Source organism: Neofelis nebulosa, chromosome 14, assembly GCF_028018385.1.
Source record: "Neofelis nebulosa isolate mNeoNeb1 chromosome 14, mNeoNeb1.pri, whole genome shotgun sequence".
NCBI lineage: Eukaryota > Metazoa > Chordata > Mammalia > Carnivora > Felidae > Neofelis > Neofelis nebulosa.
Genome location: NC_080795.1, coordinates 82,994,087 through 83,008,982, shown reverse-complemented (window position 1 = coordinate 83,008,982; position 14,896 = coordinate 82,994,087). Strand labels below are relative to the sequence as shown.

General features: G+C 56.7%; 1 protein-coding gene across 9 annotated transcripts in view; it reads right to left on the bottom strand.

Moving 5' to 3' along the window:
* Positions 1-14,896, bottom strand: part of MROH1 (maestro heat like repeat family member 1) — a 62,460-nt gene that overhangs the window by 28,701 nt on the left and 18,863 nt on the right. For all 9 annotated transcript variants that reach the window (XM_058699428.1, XM_058699430.1, XM_058699427.1 and 6 more), the window contains 5 exons: positions 12,181-12,332; positions 11,443-11,583; positions 10,987-11,079; positions 9,048-9,126; positions 8,699-8,812 (listed from right to left, as the gene is read on the bottom strand). In XM_058699428.1, the coding sequence (XP_058555411.1) occupies positions 8,699-8,812; positions 9,048-9,126; positions 10,987-11,079; positions 11,443-11,583; positions 12,181-12,332 (579 nt within the window). The remainder of the gene's footprint in view (positions 1-8,698; positions 8,813-9,047; positions 9,127-10,986; positions 11,080-11,442; positions 11,584-12,180; positions 12,333-14,896) is intronic.

The following is a 14,896-nucleotide window of genomic DNA, read 5'->3' as shown; positions in this document are numbered from 1 at the left end:
CACTCCACTCCGACCCCTCTCGCACCACGAACCTGGGGCTCCCCGGCCGCTTCTGGCCCGGGCGCCTGTCGCACACGCCCGCGTCCAGCACCAAGCATGGCACCAGCCGGCTGCGAGACGAAGAGAGTGGGCTCCCGCGACGCAGTAACAGCAGGAGACGCGCACCACACGTGCTGGGGAAACACGACTCCAGACCCAACTGTGAGACGAGCCGCCCCTTTGATAAGAGGCTGCAAAGGACCCTCGTGCACGCCCAGCGGGACGGCGGAGCCGGAGCCACAGGAGGGCGGAGGAAGGTTACGCCGACGCTCGGGAGGGCAGGAGGCGGCCTGCGAAGTGGCCACCGGGGCGGAGAAGAGAAACACAACACGCAACCAGAGGCCTCGTGCCCTCAATGTGCAAGAGAAGCCCAGGCGATCGATGATGAAAACACAGGCAGAGCAACAGAAAAGTGGGCAAGAGAGCTGACCAAGCCCCCACCGCCGACGTGTGATGCCACCGGACCCACCACCTGCTGGCTGGGGAGGTGGGGGACGGCAGCCCAGGGGGCAAAGACAGAGAGGGCCAGGCACCACAGACCCCCGTGTGAGACCCGGAGCCGGCCGGGTGCCGTCGCGAACGCTGAGGGTCCGCACAAGTCCACTGGAGCCAGGACGTCCGCGCGGGATGGCAAGCCTGGCTCGGTCCAGGCTACGAGCTAGGTCACAGTACCGATGGCAGCCAGGGGACACCAAAAACATCCTACTAGGTGAGGGCGCGAGATGAAGCTTCTTGGTTCCCCCATGTGATGCTCCCGACAGGCGTGACATATCCTCGCACCGCAGGAGCGCACAGCAGGGGTGGGGTGCCACTACGGGGCTCGGGGCTCGCAGAGGGGCCACATGTCCCTGACCATGCATGGGCTCTGGGAGCTTTGGTTCACATTTTACATTCTCAGGAAAAGGTTACAAAAGAGCAAAAAATGCAAACCACTCAATAGAAAATCGCACAGATTGTGGCAGGAAAAGGAAAAGGGATTGGGTGGAGCGGGGGGGGGGGAGGCGGCAACAGACCAGGGCTCAAGGGCGTGGGGACACGGCCAAGGAAGGACTGACATCAATCCAGTGCCACGTCCCTGAGGCTCAGAACAACAGACGAGTATCAAAGTGCGAGCAAACACAATGTCCCCCCCATCTTCCTGCCACGCAGATGACGACCCTTGACACAGTGCTGTCACCCGCAGCTTCGAGGCGCGGCTCGAGTTTACGTGGAGGCCAGCCGTGAGCCAGGCCCTTGCAACATGCTGAGAGAGCAGCACAGAGCAAGGCAGACGTGGCCCTGCCCCCGAATAGTGTGTGTCCTAACAGGGGGGACAAGAGACACAAGCAGATAATGAACGAGACCATCACAAGCTGTATTAGTGTCACGCAAGGTACTGATGAGAGGCAGAGAAGCAGAGCGTCAATGGGGTACCCGGTCTGGACAGGCAGTCAGGGTCCGGAGGCCCTTCTGAAGAAGGCACATGTGAGCTAAGAGCCCGGCAGGGTGCAGGGGAGGGAGCCCCCCGCTGCAGGACGCCCGGGGTGGCTGAGCAGAGAGCTCACTACAGTCCGAGCAGGGGCTGCTGGGGCAGCAGCGGAGGGGAGGCCGTGGTCAAGAGGAGGCTCCCTGCTCTCTCCACGGTGCTTGACCCCGAGTGACCAACATCAGGGCATTCGAGTAAAATTACTGGACTTTAGAAATAAAGAAGAAACCCCCTGGATGTCTGAAAACAGAAACAAAACAATAAAAAAACCCCACACACGTCATACAAGAGGAAAGAAAATGAGGTTAACGTTGGCCTTGAACAAGAAGTGTTTGCGCCAGAATAGACTGTGAGATGAATACGGGTGCCCAGGTGAATTTGAATTTCAGATAAACAACAAATCATCTCTTAGTGCAAGACTGTCCCATGTAACATTTGGTGCGTCTTGTTTTTATAAACCTGGCAACTCTACGTCAGAAGAAAACAGAGTAATGACAAGGAAACGTGAACAAAGGATTTTATAACCATCAAAACTAAGTGTCAAGTACAAAAAGCACAAATAAGACTTTATCAACACGAGCCTTCCCTGGGGACTCCGCCAGAGAATAGGCCTCGGGCAAGGAGAAGCATCCTCTCTGCAGCTGCCAGGAGGACAATGACAAACAAGGGCCGAGCAGGGGAGAGGACAGCATGGGCTGGCCGCCTGCCGGGACAGCGCAGACGCGGCTGCGGCACAAAGCCGTGACGCAGGGAGGGCAAGGAAAGTACGTGCAAAATACCCGCCGTGTGCCCACCCACATCAGTGGTGACAGCTTCGGCCTCTAGGGTTAGTTACGTGTGTAACACGAGGGAAGACGAGGGCGTCTGGGATGTTCTAATTCTATGCAGCTTGAGAACCAGATTCATGGGAGGAAGGAGATGCAGATGTGAGAGAAAAGAGTAAACGGAAAGACTCGCTCGTCTGGCTGCGGAACCGGAAACATCGGTACGAACTCCGGGCTTTTCTACCTTCTGTCTCTACTGGTCGTGCTACTTGGTCCCATCTCCTGAAAAGGCCTGGGAACGGTGACCACCCAGAAGTAACAAGCACCCGGCTACTGTCTTTGAGGGCAGTTTCTCACTGAGGACATAGGGCTTTTTGGAGAAATGGCTGATTCCAGGTCTGGGGCAAGAAATATCTAAGATGAGCCTGGAACACCAGCCGCCCAAGACCCTGAGGTCATGCCCAAGGACTCGACTCGGAAGAGGCTGACGTGATCCAAAGGTGACACAACGTGAGCATCGCTGGTATGGATCGCACTGTACTGAAACCCATTAAATGTGTTAAAATCCATGAACGTGTGAGACTTTTTTAAAAGGGGCGCCTGGGCGGCTCTGTGGGTTGAGCGTCTGACTTCGGTTCAGGTCATGATCTCCCAGTTCCGAGGTTCAAGCCCCGCCATCAGGCCCGCTGCTCTCGGCACAGAACTGGCTTAGGATCCTCTGTCTCCCTCTCTCTCTGCCTCTACCCTGCACTCTCTCTCTCAAAAATAAATACACATTTTCCAAAAAGGCTTGAATGGGGGCTTGTTGTTTACTGGGGACCGTTTCCGTTTTGCGGGATGAAGAGAGTTTAGGAGATGAGCTGCCCAGTGGGAACAGGATTAACGCCGCTGAAGCATACACTTGAAGGTGGTTGGGGAGGTAAATTTTGGGTATTTTATAACAATTATAAACAAAATGGCCACGGTCCAAAAAGAGATATAAATGTACATATCGACTTTTTTAATGACTAGACCTCGGGTGTACATGTGATAGATCATCAAAACTCCAAGGAAGTGGTTACTATACAATCAGGAGAACTTACTTATCAGGTGGGTGAAGAGGTTCTTACTGGAACAGGAGGGTGTAGGGAAGGGCTTCCGCAGTGACGAGTTCGGTTCAAGAGCCCTGATTATAAATACAGAAGTATTTGTATTTTTTTTAAGTTTATTTATTTTGAGAGAGAATGAGTGGGGGAGTGACAGAGAGAGAGAGAGAGAGAGAGAGAGAGAGAGAGAGAGAGAGAGACTGGGAGAGAGAGAGAGAATCCCGAGCAGGCTCCGCGCTGTCAGCACAGAGCCCAACGTGGGGCTCAAACCCACAAACCGTGAGATCATGACCTGAGCCTAAATCAGGTGTAGGACACTCAACCAACTGAGCCACCGGGTGCCCCAGAGGTGTTGGGTTAAAACGAGCTATTAAGTCATATGTTTATATTCCGTGTGGTTTCTGCCTGTGATCCATCTTATAACGAAAAGCTTTTTTTTAATGGAGATGAGCAGTCTTGAACAGAGTTGAAGGCGGTACACTCCCAGACCAGAAGACCTCCTACGAAGGCACAACGATTAAGGGCGCGTGCTGTTGGCGTGGGGAGGTCCGTGGGACAGAAGAGTCCCTGAAAGACACCTGCTAACCCGTAATGTCGAGTCCCTACTCTTAGTACCTCGGAGTGTGATTTTACTTGGAATAGGGTCCCTGGAGGTACGATTCGTTAGGTCAGGATGAGGTCACGCTGGAGTAGGGTGGGCCTTTACTCCAATACCACTGTGCCCTTACGAAAGGGGAATTTGGGACACAGGCACACAGGGAGGTGCCCGCAGGGATGCAGACGCAAAGGGAGGTCAGGGCGGCGCCGCTAGAAGCCAGGCGATGCCAAGGGCCCCCAGGAGCTCCAGAAGCGGGGCGGGGGCCTGGGACAGGTTCTCCCTCACCCTGCTGACCTCGGACCTCTGACACCTAGACTCGCAGTGACAGTGACACCGTGAGACAATACACCGTTGCTCAGGCACCCAGGTGGTGGTACTTCGCTAAGGCAGCCCCGGAAGACCAGTATGTCCAGGCACCTGATTTTCTAGAAAGCACTAGAACGACGGGGAAAGGAAAGTCTTCACAACAAGGAGTGCTGGAGCCACAGGATGCCCATATGAAGATAAATCTTTGCTCCCTGCAGCTCACACCATACCCCAAAATTAATTAGAAATGAATCAAAGAACTGAATGTGCGAGTTCAAACAATAAAGCTCCTAGAAGAACATAGAGAATCTTCACATCCTCTGGAAGGGCAGAGTCTTCTTAGACACAAAGGTGCCGACCCCAGGAGGAGGCACACCCCATCTACACGGATCTGACAAACGGCTCGTAGACATGACCATAAGAAAAAAAAACCCAGTTTTAAAATGGGCAGAAGACTTGGACCAAAAAGATATCTGAAGGCCAACAGGCATACGAAAAGATGCTTACCCACTCTACTCTTAGAAAATTCCAGTTCGAGCCGTGGAGAGGCACCACTACAACACAGACACCAGAACGGTGAAAATGAAGACTCCGGGCCACGACCTGAGCGGGCCGGGAAGCCGGGGTTGCCGCAGCCTGCCCCCCCGCGCCCGCCGCCCCGTGTACTGTGCATGGCTGAGCGCAACTATCGGGTAAAACCATATGGCCTTTCCAGGAATATTAAACATGCACTTGTCCCATGGCCCCGAAATTCCACACCTGGAGGTATGAGCGCACACGCCCACACACTGGTTCGTCCAAGAATGTTCATACCAGCCTTCTTCGTAATCTCCCCAAACCGGGAACGATCCACACCCACTAACAAAAAAACGTGTTTTATTCACAAGACATGACGGAATATATCTCAAAAATATCATGCTTGGTGGAGAGAAGACGGACACAAAGGTCACCTGCTGTAGTGAACTCATTTACATGAAATCCCAGTACAGGCAGAATCACTTTAGGGTTGAGGTGCTGCTGTCTGAAAACAACCACGAGGAGACTCTGGGTTCCGGAAACATTCCACAGTGTGAGTAACGGTCACGTGCTTGAACAACATGTAAAATGTCACCAAGTTGTACACTTGAGATTTGTGCATTTAAAAAAAATTTTTTTTAATGTTTATTTATTTTTGATAGAGAGACAGAGCATGAGTGGGGGAGGGTCAGAGAGAGAGGGAGACACAGAATCCCAAGCAGGCTCCAGGCTCCGAGCTGTCAGCACAGAGCCCACATGGGGCTCGAACTCACAGACCGTGAGATCATGACCCGAGCCAAAGTCAGATGCTCAACCGACTGAGCCACCCAGGCGCCCCGAGATTTGTGCATTTTACTGAATGCAAATTGTTCTCAATATTAGAAAGTGAAGTTGTTTTTTTTTCAATCTTTTTTTGAATGTTAGTTACTTTTGAGAGAGAGAGAGAGAGACAGAGTGCGAGCGGGGGAGGGAAAGAGAGAGGGAGACACAGAGTCCGAAGCAGGCTCCAGGCTCTGAGCTGTCAGCACGGAGCCCGACACGGGGCTTGAACCCACGAACCACGAGATCATGACTCCAGCCGAAGCTGGACGCTCAACCAACCGAGCCACCCAGGCGCCCCTAGAAAGTGAAATTCTGAAGAAAAAAACAAAACAGGAACTAGAGGCCAAAATACTTTAAAGCATTTGATGTAAAAAGTCCAGAAGGCAGGCAAAGAGAACACAGCACACCTGACAGGGCGCTAAAGAGGAGTCTGGAAACAGCTGAATATCAAAGGCCTGTTAAAAAAATCCCAAGATAAAATAAGACCCGAAACTACGTACTGAAAGGGCACTTCACAGATCTGGGCAGAATATCACCCCAGAACAGCCAACACAGTCGATAAAATTTCTGGATTTAGAATAACAAAATAAAAATCCTTTGGACATCCAGGCAAAACAAACCAAATGGCTTGCGAGGAAAAGGAGTACCAGATTTCTCAGTGACAGTAACCGAGGCTAAGGGACAATGCAGCAAGGAAAGAAAGCGAGAGGCAGGACCCTCACGTGTGGCCAGTCCGACGGAACGGCAGTGCCTGGGAATCCAACTACGGCCCCAACTTTTTAGTCATATTACAGCATTTTGCTTCTTTAATTTTTTAAATGTTCATTTCCTTTTGAGAGAGAGAGAGACAGAGAACGAGTGGGGAGGTGCAGAGAGAGAGGGGGACAGAGGAGCCCAATGCAGGCTCAAACTCTTGAACTGTGAGATCATGACCCGAGCCGAAGTCGGACGCTTAACTGACTGAGCCACTCAGGCACCCCTAAACAGAATGGCTTCATCCACTGAGTTGAACATATGCGTACCTTACGACATGAGACTCTACTCCTAGGTGCACACTCAGCTGAATGTGCACAGGACAAACGTCCCTGGTAGCATCGTGCATGACAACAGATGCCACGGGACACAGCCCGTCACCTGCCTGCAGTGGGGGGGTGGAGCATAGACTGACCCCCTGGAACACTTCACGGAAAGGGAAGGAGTGGGCTACACCACACGAACACGTCCCACAGACAGAGTGTCGAGGGCCGGAAGCCAGGGACGAAGTAATTCATGTGCCAGGATCCTATCTGCACCACATGTCAGAAGTCGAGCCGGGCTCCAGGCCTGCGGGGCCGGGCCGGGGCCTCACAGGCTCGTTAAGCTGAACGGCAGAAGCGTGTGCTGTTTGGTGCGGGGCCTGCACTTCAAAATACAAATAATAAAGCACGCTGACGCTAGTAACTCTCTAAGGTATAGTAGAGTGAGAAAGCGTGCTTTGGAACGGTGTCATTTGAGACTTAGGAAGTCTATTTCTTTACACACACACGCACATAAACGCCCAGAGAGGGAACCCACAAATAAAACCCATGAGCGCAAGAGAGTCTGAGAGCACGAAGGCCGCGGAGCGATCGGCGAAGGACGGGCAGCGCCCTCAGTCGCGGGGAAGTCCAAGCATCTGAACGCACAGCGACCGTTGCGCCCGCACCCAGTCCCGCCACCGACACTGCGGCCACGGCCCGAGCGGCAGGCAAGTCCCTCCACCTCCCTCACCCTCAGCTTCCTGATCAGTGAAACCAGGCTCGCGTGGGGGCCGCGGGAACCAGGGGAGGGTGCACTCCACTTTCTGTGTGGCCGCCACCGTCCTCCGAGGTCAGGAGCCCTCCCCCAGGAGTCGGCGCGCTGCTGGCTTCACGGCACACTCTGGGCCGCAGCCCCGGCTGCCACCGTCCTCCCGTGTCCCTGCCTCTTCCCAAGGGGCATCGTTCCAAGTTCCATAAGATGTGCCCCGGGTCCACAGGCACTGTGTGTGACCCAGCACCGACCCACAGTGAACCTCGCGGGACAGGGGTCAGCATACCTGTTCCATAGAGGGCCAAGTAGAAGCTATTTTAGGCCAGGGCGCCTGGGGGGCTCAGTCTGTTGAATGTCTGACCTCGGCTCAGGTCATGATCTTACGGTTCTTGAGTTCGAGCCCTGTGTCAGGCTCTGTGCTGACGGCTCGGAGTCTGCTTTGGATCCTCTGCCCCTCCCCCACTCACACTCTCCTCTCCCTCCCTCCCTCTCTCTCTCAAAAATGAGTAAACATTAAAGAAAAAGAAACAAGGGGCGCCTGGGTGGCTCAGTCGGTTAAGCGTCCGACTTCGGCTCAGGTCACGATCTCGCGGTCCGTGAGTTTGAGCCCCGCGTCAGGCTCTGGGCTGATGGCTCAGAGCCTGGAGCCTGCTTCCGATTCTGTGTCTCCCTCTCTCTCTCTGCCCCTCCCCCGTTCATGCTCTGTCTCTCTCTGTCTCAAAAATAAATAAACGTTAAAAAAAAAAAAAAAATTAAAAAAAAAAAAAAAAGAAACAAAACTATCTTAGGCTTCAAGGAACATATGTGACCTCTGTCATATCCTTCTTTGCTCTTACGACCTGTTAACGTGAAAAATCCACGGACAGCTTGGGCTGTCTGAACGCAGGCTGCGGGCCTACCGTGGCCCATGGCCAGTGTTTACCGACCAAAACTTATGGGAAAACACAAGCTCGGGTGTGAAAAATGTCCAGGCTGTTGCTGGTTAGATTAACCTTAGAAGCAGAAGGCTGAACCCTTCCATGTGACTGTGAGGGAGCCAGACACACACAGATAGCAAGGCATTCTGCAGGACAGCCGGCCCGCACCCTTCACAGAGCCCCGCACCCAGGACACAGATCACCAGTGCGTGTCCCTGACCGGCACCCGCCCCCCAGGGGCAGTCGTGACAGACAACGACATCAGGCCTGGGGGTGAGCGGCCAGCACCTGGCCCAGCCCCGGCGTCCACAGCCACCTATCAAAGGCCAACGTCCACAAATCGGAGCAAGATCCTTTCACCTAAAAGATGGTCACTATCTGCCTCTTTCAGGCCCTGGCCCACACTGGCCACTCACCAGCTGAGTTGATGACGTGCCTCACGACCTGCAGGGTGCCCACGCGGGTCCTCTCGTTGTTGGCATCGAGCTTGGGCAGCAGGAAGGCCAGCAGGCGGTCAGGCGAACAGCACGCTGCCGGGCAAGCGCAGAGCCAAATAATCATTTGTAATAATCTTTGCTCCCTGCTCACTGTTGGCACCTGCCAGCCCCGGGGTCCTCCCGGGGGCTGCAGCCCACACACCGAAGCCTCCTCACCTCCAACCCACGCCCAAAGCTGCCACCACCCCCTGCACACGAGCGGTCCACCGGCCCCCACGTGAGCAGACATTCGTGTCCGCAGATGGCCCCGCGTGGGCTGCCGGCTTACCCAGCACAGTGAAGCAGCGTAACACTTCCTTTCGGTTGCTCACCACCAGAGGGCTGGACGACTCCACGGGCACACAGATCTGCTCCAAGGGACAGACGGCAGCAGTTACAGGGGATGCTGCCGTCTCCCAAGGGCCCAGCTAGCCTGGAGCGAAGGTCCCTCCTACGGTACCCAGGCCTCATGGCCTCTACCTCCCCCATGGCCGGTCGGCTCACTCCGGCTCTTTCTCATGGGGCTACAGGGATGCACTTGCCCCCGTGGTCAGAGGCCCTCAGGTCTCCAGGGAAGAGAGTCTTGGCCCCTTCAAACCGCCTTTTCCCACCGGCAGCCAGGACACAGCCTCCCACTTCCTTTGGGCACAGGCTGGAAAACATTAATCTCCAGAATATAGAAAGTACTAGAAACCAAAACACCTAGTGTTGGTTCATCCAAAATTATGAAAAAAAAAGAAAAAAGAAAAAAGAAAAAAAACCCACACAAAACAAAAACAAAAACTGAAGAAGCTGTGGGCAGATGTGTCTTTGGGGTCCCCTGCGTCCCAGCGGGTGATATGGAAGGTCCCCCCCTCCCCCACCCCCAGCATCCCAGTCCCCCTGGTCACAGTCGTGACACCAGCAGGGCCTCTGCACAAAAGGCTCAATGGCAATTCTTCGGGACAGCCCATCTTACAAAGAGGTGACCAACAGTGCAGAGCATGTCCCCAGAGCCACAGGCCCCACCCCAAGCTGGACCCTGCTAGCTCTCAGAGAACGGCGGGGAAGGTGGGTGCAGGCGCTGGCCCCAGGGCTCGGCCCCAGGCTCCCGGGCACCTCCTCGTTATTCCCGTTGTGGAGACTCAGCGGGTCCCAGAAGGCACTGCAGCAGCCTCCCACCTGCTCCCCGGGAGCTCTCCCTCCGGGGAAAGCCAGCTGCCGAGCGGCCAGGACGCTCAAGCGGCCCGGGGAGAGAGCCACCAGCCGGGAAGGAGGCCTCCAGCGCACGGCCAGGTGAGGGCACCATCGTGGAAACAGACCCCCTGGCCCCGGTCGAGCCTTCAAGCTGGGACCACGGGAGGCCCCAAGCCAGAACCGAGCAGAGGAGCTGGGCCTGGGCCCCTGGCCTGTAGTGACCGAGGATAACAACGGTTGCTGCCTTAAGATGCTAAGTTTTAGAACACGTGGTTACACAACAGAAGAGGTGCAAAGGGTAGTCATCTGGAAAAAAGATAAAACTGGACTCTCAGTGTTTCCCTAAAATAAATTCCAAATGGATTAAACTATACAAGCACATTGGAAAATGGGAGAATCTGAAAAGTAGTTTGCAGAATTCAAAAGGCTTTTCTAACTATAAGAAAACCTATGTTAGAACGTAACAGACAGGCGTGTGATGATGTAAACATTAAATGATTTCGCATGGCAGAACATATCATAAATGGAGTCAAATGATGAAGGACAAAGTAGGAACAAGACTTTTACGTGAACAATAAAAGACTGTCAGTAACTGCTACAGGTCAATGTGGGAAAACCCAAAACCCAACAGAAAGACACGAAGGGACAGCTCTAAGAAAGGCGAGTATCTCCCTTCTCAGCTGTGGTCTACTTGTGTTTCCCTTTCAACCCCTTCTCCACAGACCATCACTCCTTCTTCCCCACAGGCTCTCTTCTCAGCTAGGCCCACACCCACGACTCAGAGAACACCCTGGCTTCCGCACTACTGGGCTGGACCACCCATCCCACTCTTGCTGCCTGCAAGCCTCAGCAGACCAGAACCCCCGTCCCTGCCATACCAGCCCCATCCACAGTGCGTCCCCAGGGCCCCTGTCCCAGGGTCCCTGCCCCCAGCGCCCCTCCCCCCAGCATGCCCTCCTGTACCCGCCCCAGGAGCCCCAGCCTGCCCTGTCTCAGGTGCGACCCGCCCCTGCCCCCTGGCCCCTCCACGTCCTGCCCCCTGTGCATCCTACCTGAGCGTGTAGAGCAGCCAGGAGCGCGTCCAGCTGGGCCTCCAGCGTGCGGCTGCCCACGCTCACCGCAGCCTCAAGGATCTGGCCCAGGCTCTGCTCAAGACGGGGAGGAGAGAGGCCATCGGGGCCTATGTCAAACCCCCCAGCCCCACCTCCTGGCCATAAAGACCCCACCTCAGGGCTCAAATAAGGAATCCCTACCTCCACGTCAAGAACAAAGACAGGAGGAGAAGGCCCGGAACGGCGGCACCGACTTGGGGTAAGGCCAAGGTGAAGGTGCCCTGGGCAGGGCAGGGCAGGGCAGTGAGGAGAAACGTGCCTGGGCCCCACCCACCACTGAATCCAACAGCGCTCTCTGCGCTTCCCCTCCGGGGTGTCCACACCCTCCCAACTGAGCCAGGTGGGCACCGGCCGGTGGACAGAGCTCTGCACAGGCCGCGGCGTGCAGGCGCGCACCTTGGACACGTGGAAGGTCTCGGCGTGCTTCCTGTAGAGGGCCAGGACCCCCGGCAGCAGCTTGGGGAGCTGCTCCTCCAGCTTCTCACTGGGCAGCAGGTGGCTCATGGGCCCCAGAGCCTCCACCACGGCGAGCCGGAGCTGCGAGGAAACAGCAAATGGTGCTCACGTCCAAACCAGCACGGCAATGCTGGGAGGTGCCCCGAGCGGAAAGGCAAGAGGCCTTCTCCAAGAACCCAGGGTCGGAATGAGGAAACCCCGGGTACCCTGTGGACCAGGGGGGCCGAAGGGGGTCCGAAGGCAGAGAGGTCAGAGTGACCATGGCCAGGGTCTGGATGGTGGCCAGGCCGGGGAGGCCGTGAAGGCAACACCCACGGGGGACTCGTCACGCCTCGGCTCAGCCCGCTACCCGGGCGGTCCGGGAGCCTCCGGGCAGAGTGGGGTCGGAGGGCAGGAAACAAGCCATATTCTGGGAAGACCTCACACAGGACACCTCCACTCCCTGATGAGGCTCCCACCTCCCGAGCCGGGGTGGGGGGTAGGGGAGGGGACACGGACCGGGCACCGGGAAGCATGTGTCCATAGCTGTCTCCACCCCCCTCCCCGCAGTCCCCTCCCCCAAAGCCTGCAAAAGGGCACAAGAGGCTCAGGCCTCTTGGAGGTGGGCCGAGCTCAGGGGCGGGAGACGGCAGCCGGCAGGGTGAGGCCACGCGTTCCGACAGACTGCAGAGGCTGTACCTTGGCCTCACGGCTCTGTAGCCAGTGGTTAAAGAGGATGTCGTAGGCACTGAAGATGTCAGTGGCAAAGGTGTCCTTCCTGACCGTGGGGTCTGGGGCTTGGTCCAGGTTGGCCAGGTACTCCAGGGTGCTCTCGCTGAAGTGCTGCAGAGCTACCACAGGGCGGGTGGCTGTGATACGCCCGCACCGCCGCCCCTTCTAACGCCCACCCCCCCCCCCCCCCCCCCCCCCGCAGGACACCTTCCCGAGACCGGGGCTAAGTGCGGGGCTCCGGGACTATTCCGGCATGGAGGGTCCCTCCACATCCACGTCCGTCCCAGAATCTCAGGAAGGGGCCTTTTCTGGGAACGAGGATCTCTGCAGGGATAACTACATAAGATGTGACCGTGTCGGGTAGGGTGGGCCGTAAATCCAACACGACCATGTCTCGGGAAGAGAGCACACAGACCACAAAGAAGACGGCAGAGTGACAGCAGGGCACAGCCTGGGGCCCACCTCCAGATGCTGGGGGAGGGACAAGGAACAGAGTCTCCCTCTGAGCCCCCAGGAAGGGCTCCGAGTAACACTTTGATCTCAGGCTTCTGGCCTCCAGAACCGTAAGAATACGTTTCTCTTTTTCTTTTTTTTTTCAAAGATTTTATTTTTAAGTAATCTCTACATCCAACGTGGAGCTCGAACTTACAACCCTGAGATCGAGAGTCACTCGCTCCACCGACCAAGCTGGCCAGGCGCCCTGCATTTCTAAGTGGCACTGTGTGACAGCAGCCATACAGAACTGGCACAGACACCGACGTCCCCGAACGGCCTCGGTTCACAGCGCCCACCACAAGGCAAAAAGAGGAGGTGCTGTGCCCACCTCACCCCTCACAGACAGACACAAATAATGCACAGTTTGCAAGGGTCGCTGTGCCCAGAAGTCCCGGGTGCAGGGGGCGTGGGAGGGCACTGAAGGTGCAGAGTGTCGGGCTGAGGCAGGGCGGGCCGAGACAGTGGTGTCTACGAAAGTGGCTGTGCTTGGGGACATCCAGGTGGGTAAGTCTGCGCACAGATGAAGACCTACGAGTGCTCAGCAAGGGCTGAACCCGGGGCCAAAGGAAAGGACAGGGATAAGAGGAGAGAGGCGAGGCCAGGCCCCTGTCACGCAGCCCTGAGAAGGAGGGTAGCAGAGGAGCTGGGGGGGGGGGGGGGGCACTGCACCAGCCCCTGCCCAGCACGGCTCTCATGGCTCTTACCCGGGCCACTTACACAGCTAACTTCTCAGCCAGGGCTCCCCAGTCCGACAGAGAGAACAAGCCTGATCCCTGTGTGTATGTGACGGCAATCACAGCCACAAGTTCCCAAGACACAGAAGCTAAAGAAAAAATTTTCTGAGGGAGAGAGAGTTTACATGTGTACAAGTGCTTGTGCGAGCAGGGGAGGGGCAGAGAGAGATGGGGAGAGGGAATCCCAGGCAGGCCCCACACTCACTGCGGAGTCAGATGTGGGGCTTGATCCCGTGACCCGGGGATCGGCACCTGAGCCAAAATCACAGTCGGACACTCAGCCGACTGAGCCACCCAGGCGCCCCAACAACTTTTAGAAGAAAATCGCCTCCCGGAGGGAGCACTCCTGTGCCACCGGCCGCCCTTCTGCTTAGGAGGGGCTCTTGGAGGGTCCGGCCCAGGCAGACTCCGGCCCCACCAGAGCACGAGGAGGCCTCGCGTCCCCACCTGCCGCACGGCCCCTGTTGCTTGGAGGAGGGACGCAGCCCCGGCCCTCTTCCTCCCTGTCCACCCGACGCTCTGGCCTCCTTGAGCTCTGTAGTCGGGAGGCCGTTCACGGACCTGCGTCTCTCGGCACCTTGTAGCGAGGCGTTTCAGGAAAACGGGCCACTCTATTGCCAGAGTGGCCGGAAGCAGGAAGCGAGCCCCCCAGATTGTTACTAGGTTTTACTTTTTAATCCGTTATGCACACACACACCTGGGGTAGAAGGGCAGTTCTCGCATACCGGCCCCTCTCCTCCAGAAGCGCGCACGGCTGGTCTTCCCCCTGCTAACAACGCCGGGGCGGCCAGCTCACTTCATACCGGCTTCGTTTCCCTCGGGGCCTTCCGCTTCTCCAGGCAGGGGTCACCGACCAACCTCTACCTCCTGCCGGCACCCCGGGTCTCCCCCCGCCATGCCCGACAGGGCCGCGCCACTCAGACAGCCGTGGGCAAGGTGCCGGCGGGGGAGAAGGCCGTCCCACTCCTCCGTGTCCTCTCGGACCACTTTCCCCACCAAAGTGTCTTGGTGTGGACGCTGGGAGGTCCCTTCCCTCTGGAAGCCGCGGCTCCGGGGCATCTGTTACTTGAATGAGGCCTCATGGCCTGGCCTGCCACCCCTTCCTCCTCTGTCTCCCATTTTCCAGGTCCGCATTTCTGCTCTATTTTCTGGGGCGTTCCTCGACCTTCTCTTCCATTCTCGCTGCCATCTGTCGTCGCTTCTCTGACCCCGAGAAGCTCAGCTGCACTCCCTGAATGCGGCTACTTCCAGACAACACGCCCTGCTCTCACCTCACCCCCGGAGGGAGTCATCATGCCTGGTCTTTCGTGCCCGTTTTCTTCTCCCTGGACTGTCTGCTCGCCCAGGTCTTGGAGCTCTGTTTATGCTGCTGCCGCCGTCGCTCTGGGAGACGCTGGTCGCGGGCAGCAATCCGGGGCCGCTGAGAGTGCCACACGGTGTGGTCAGGCTGACCG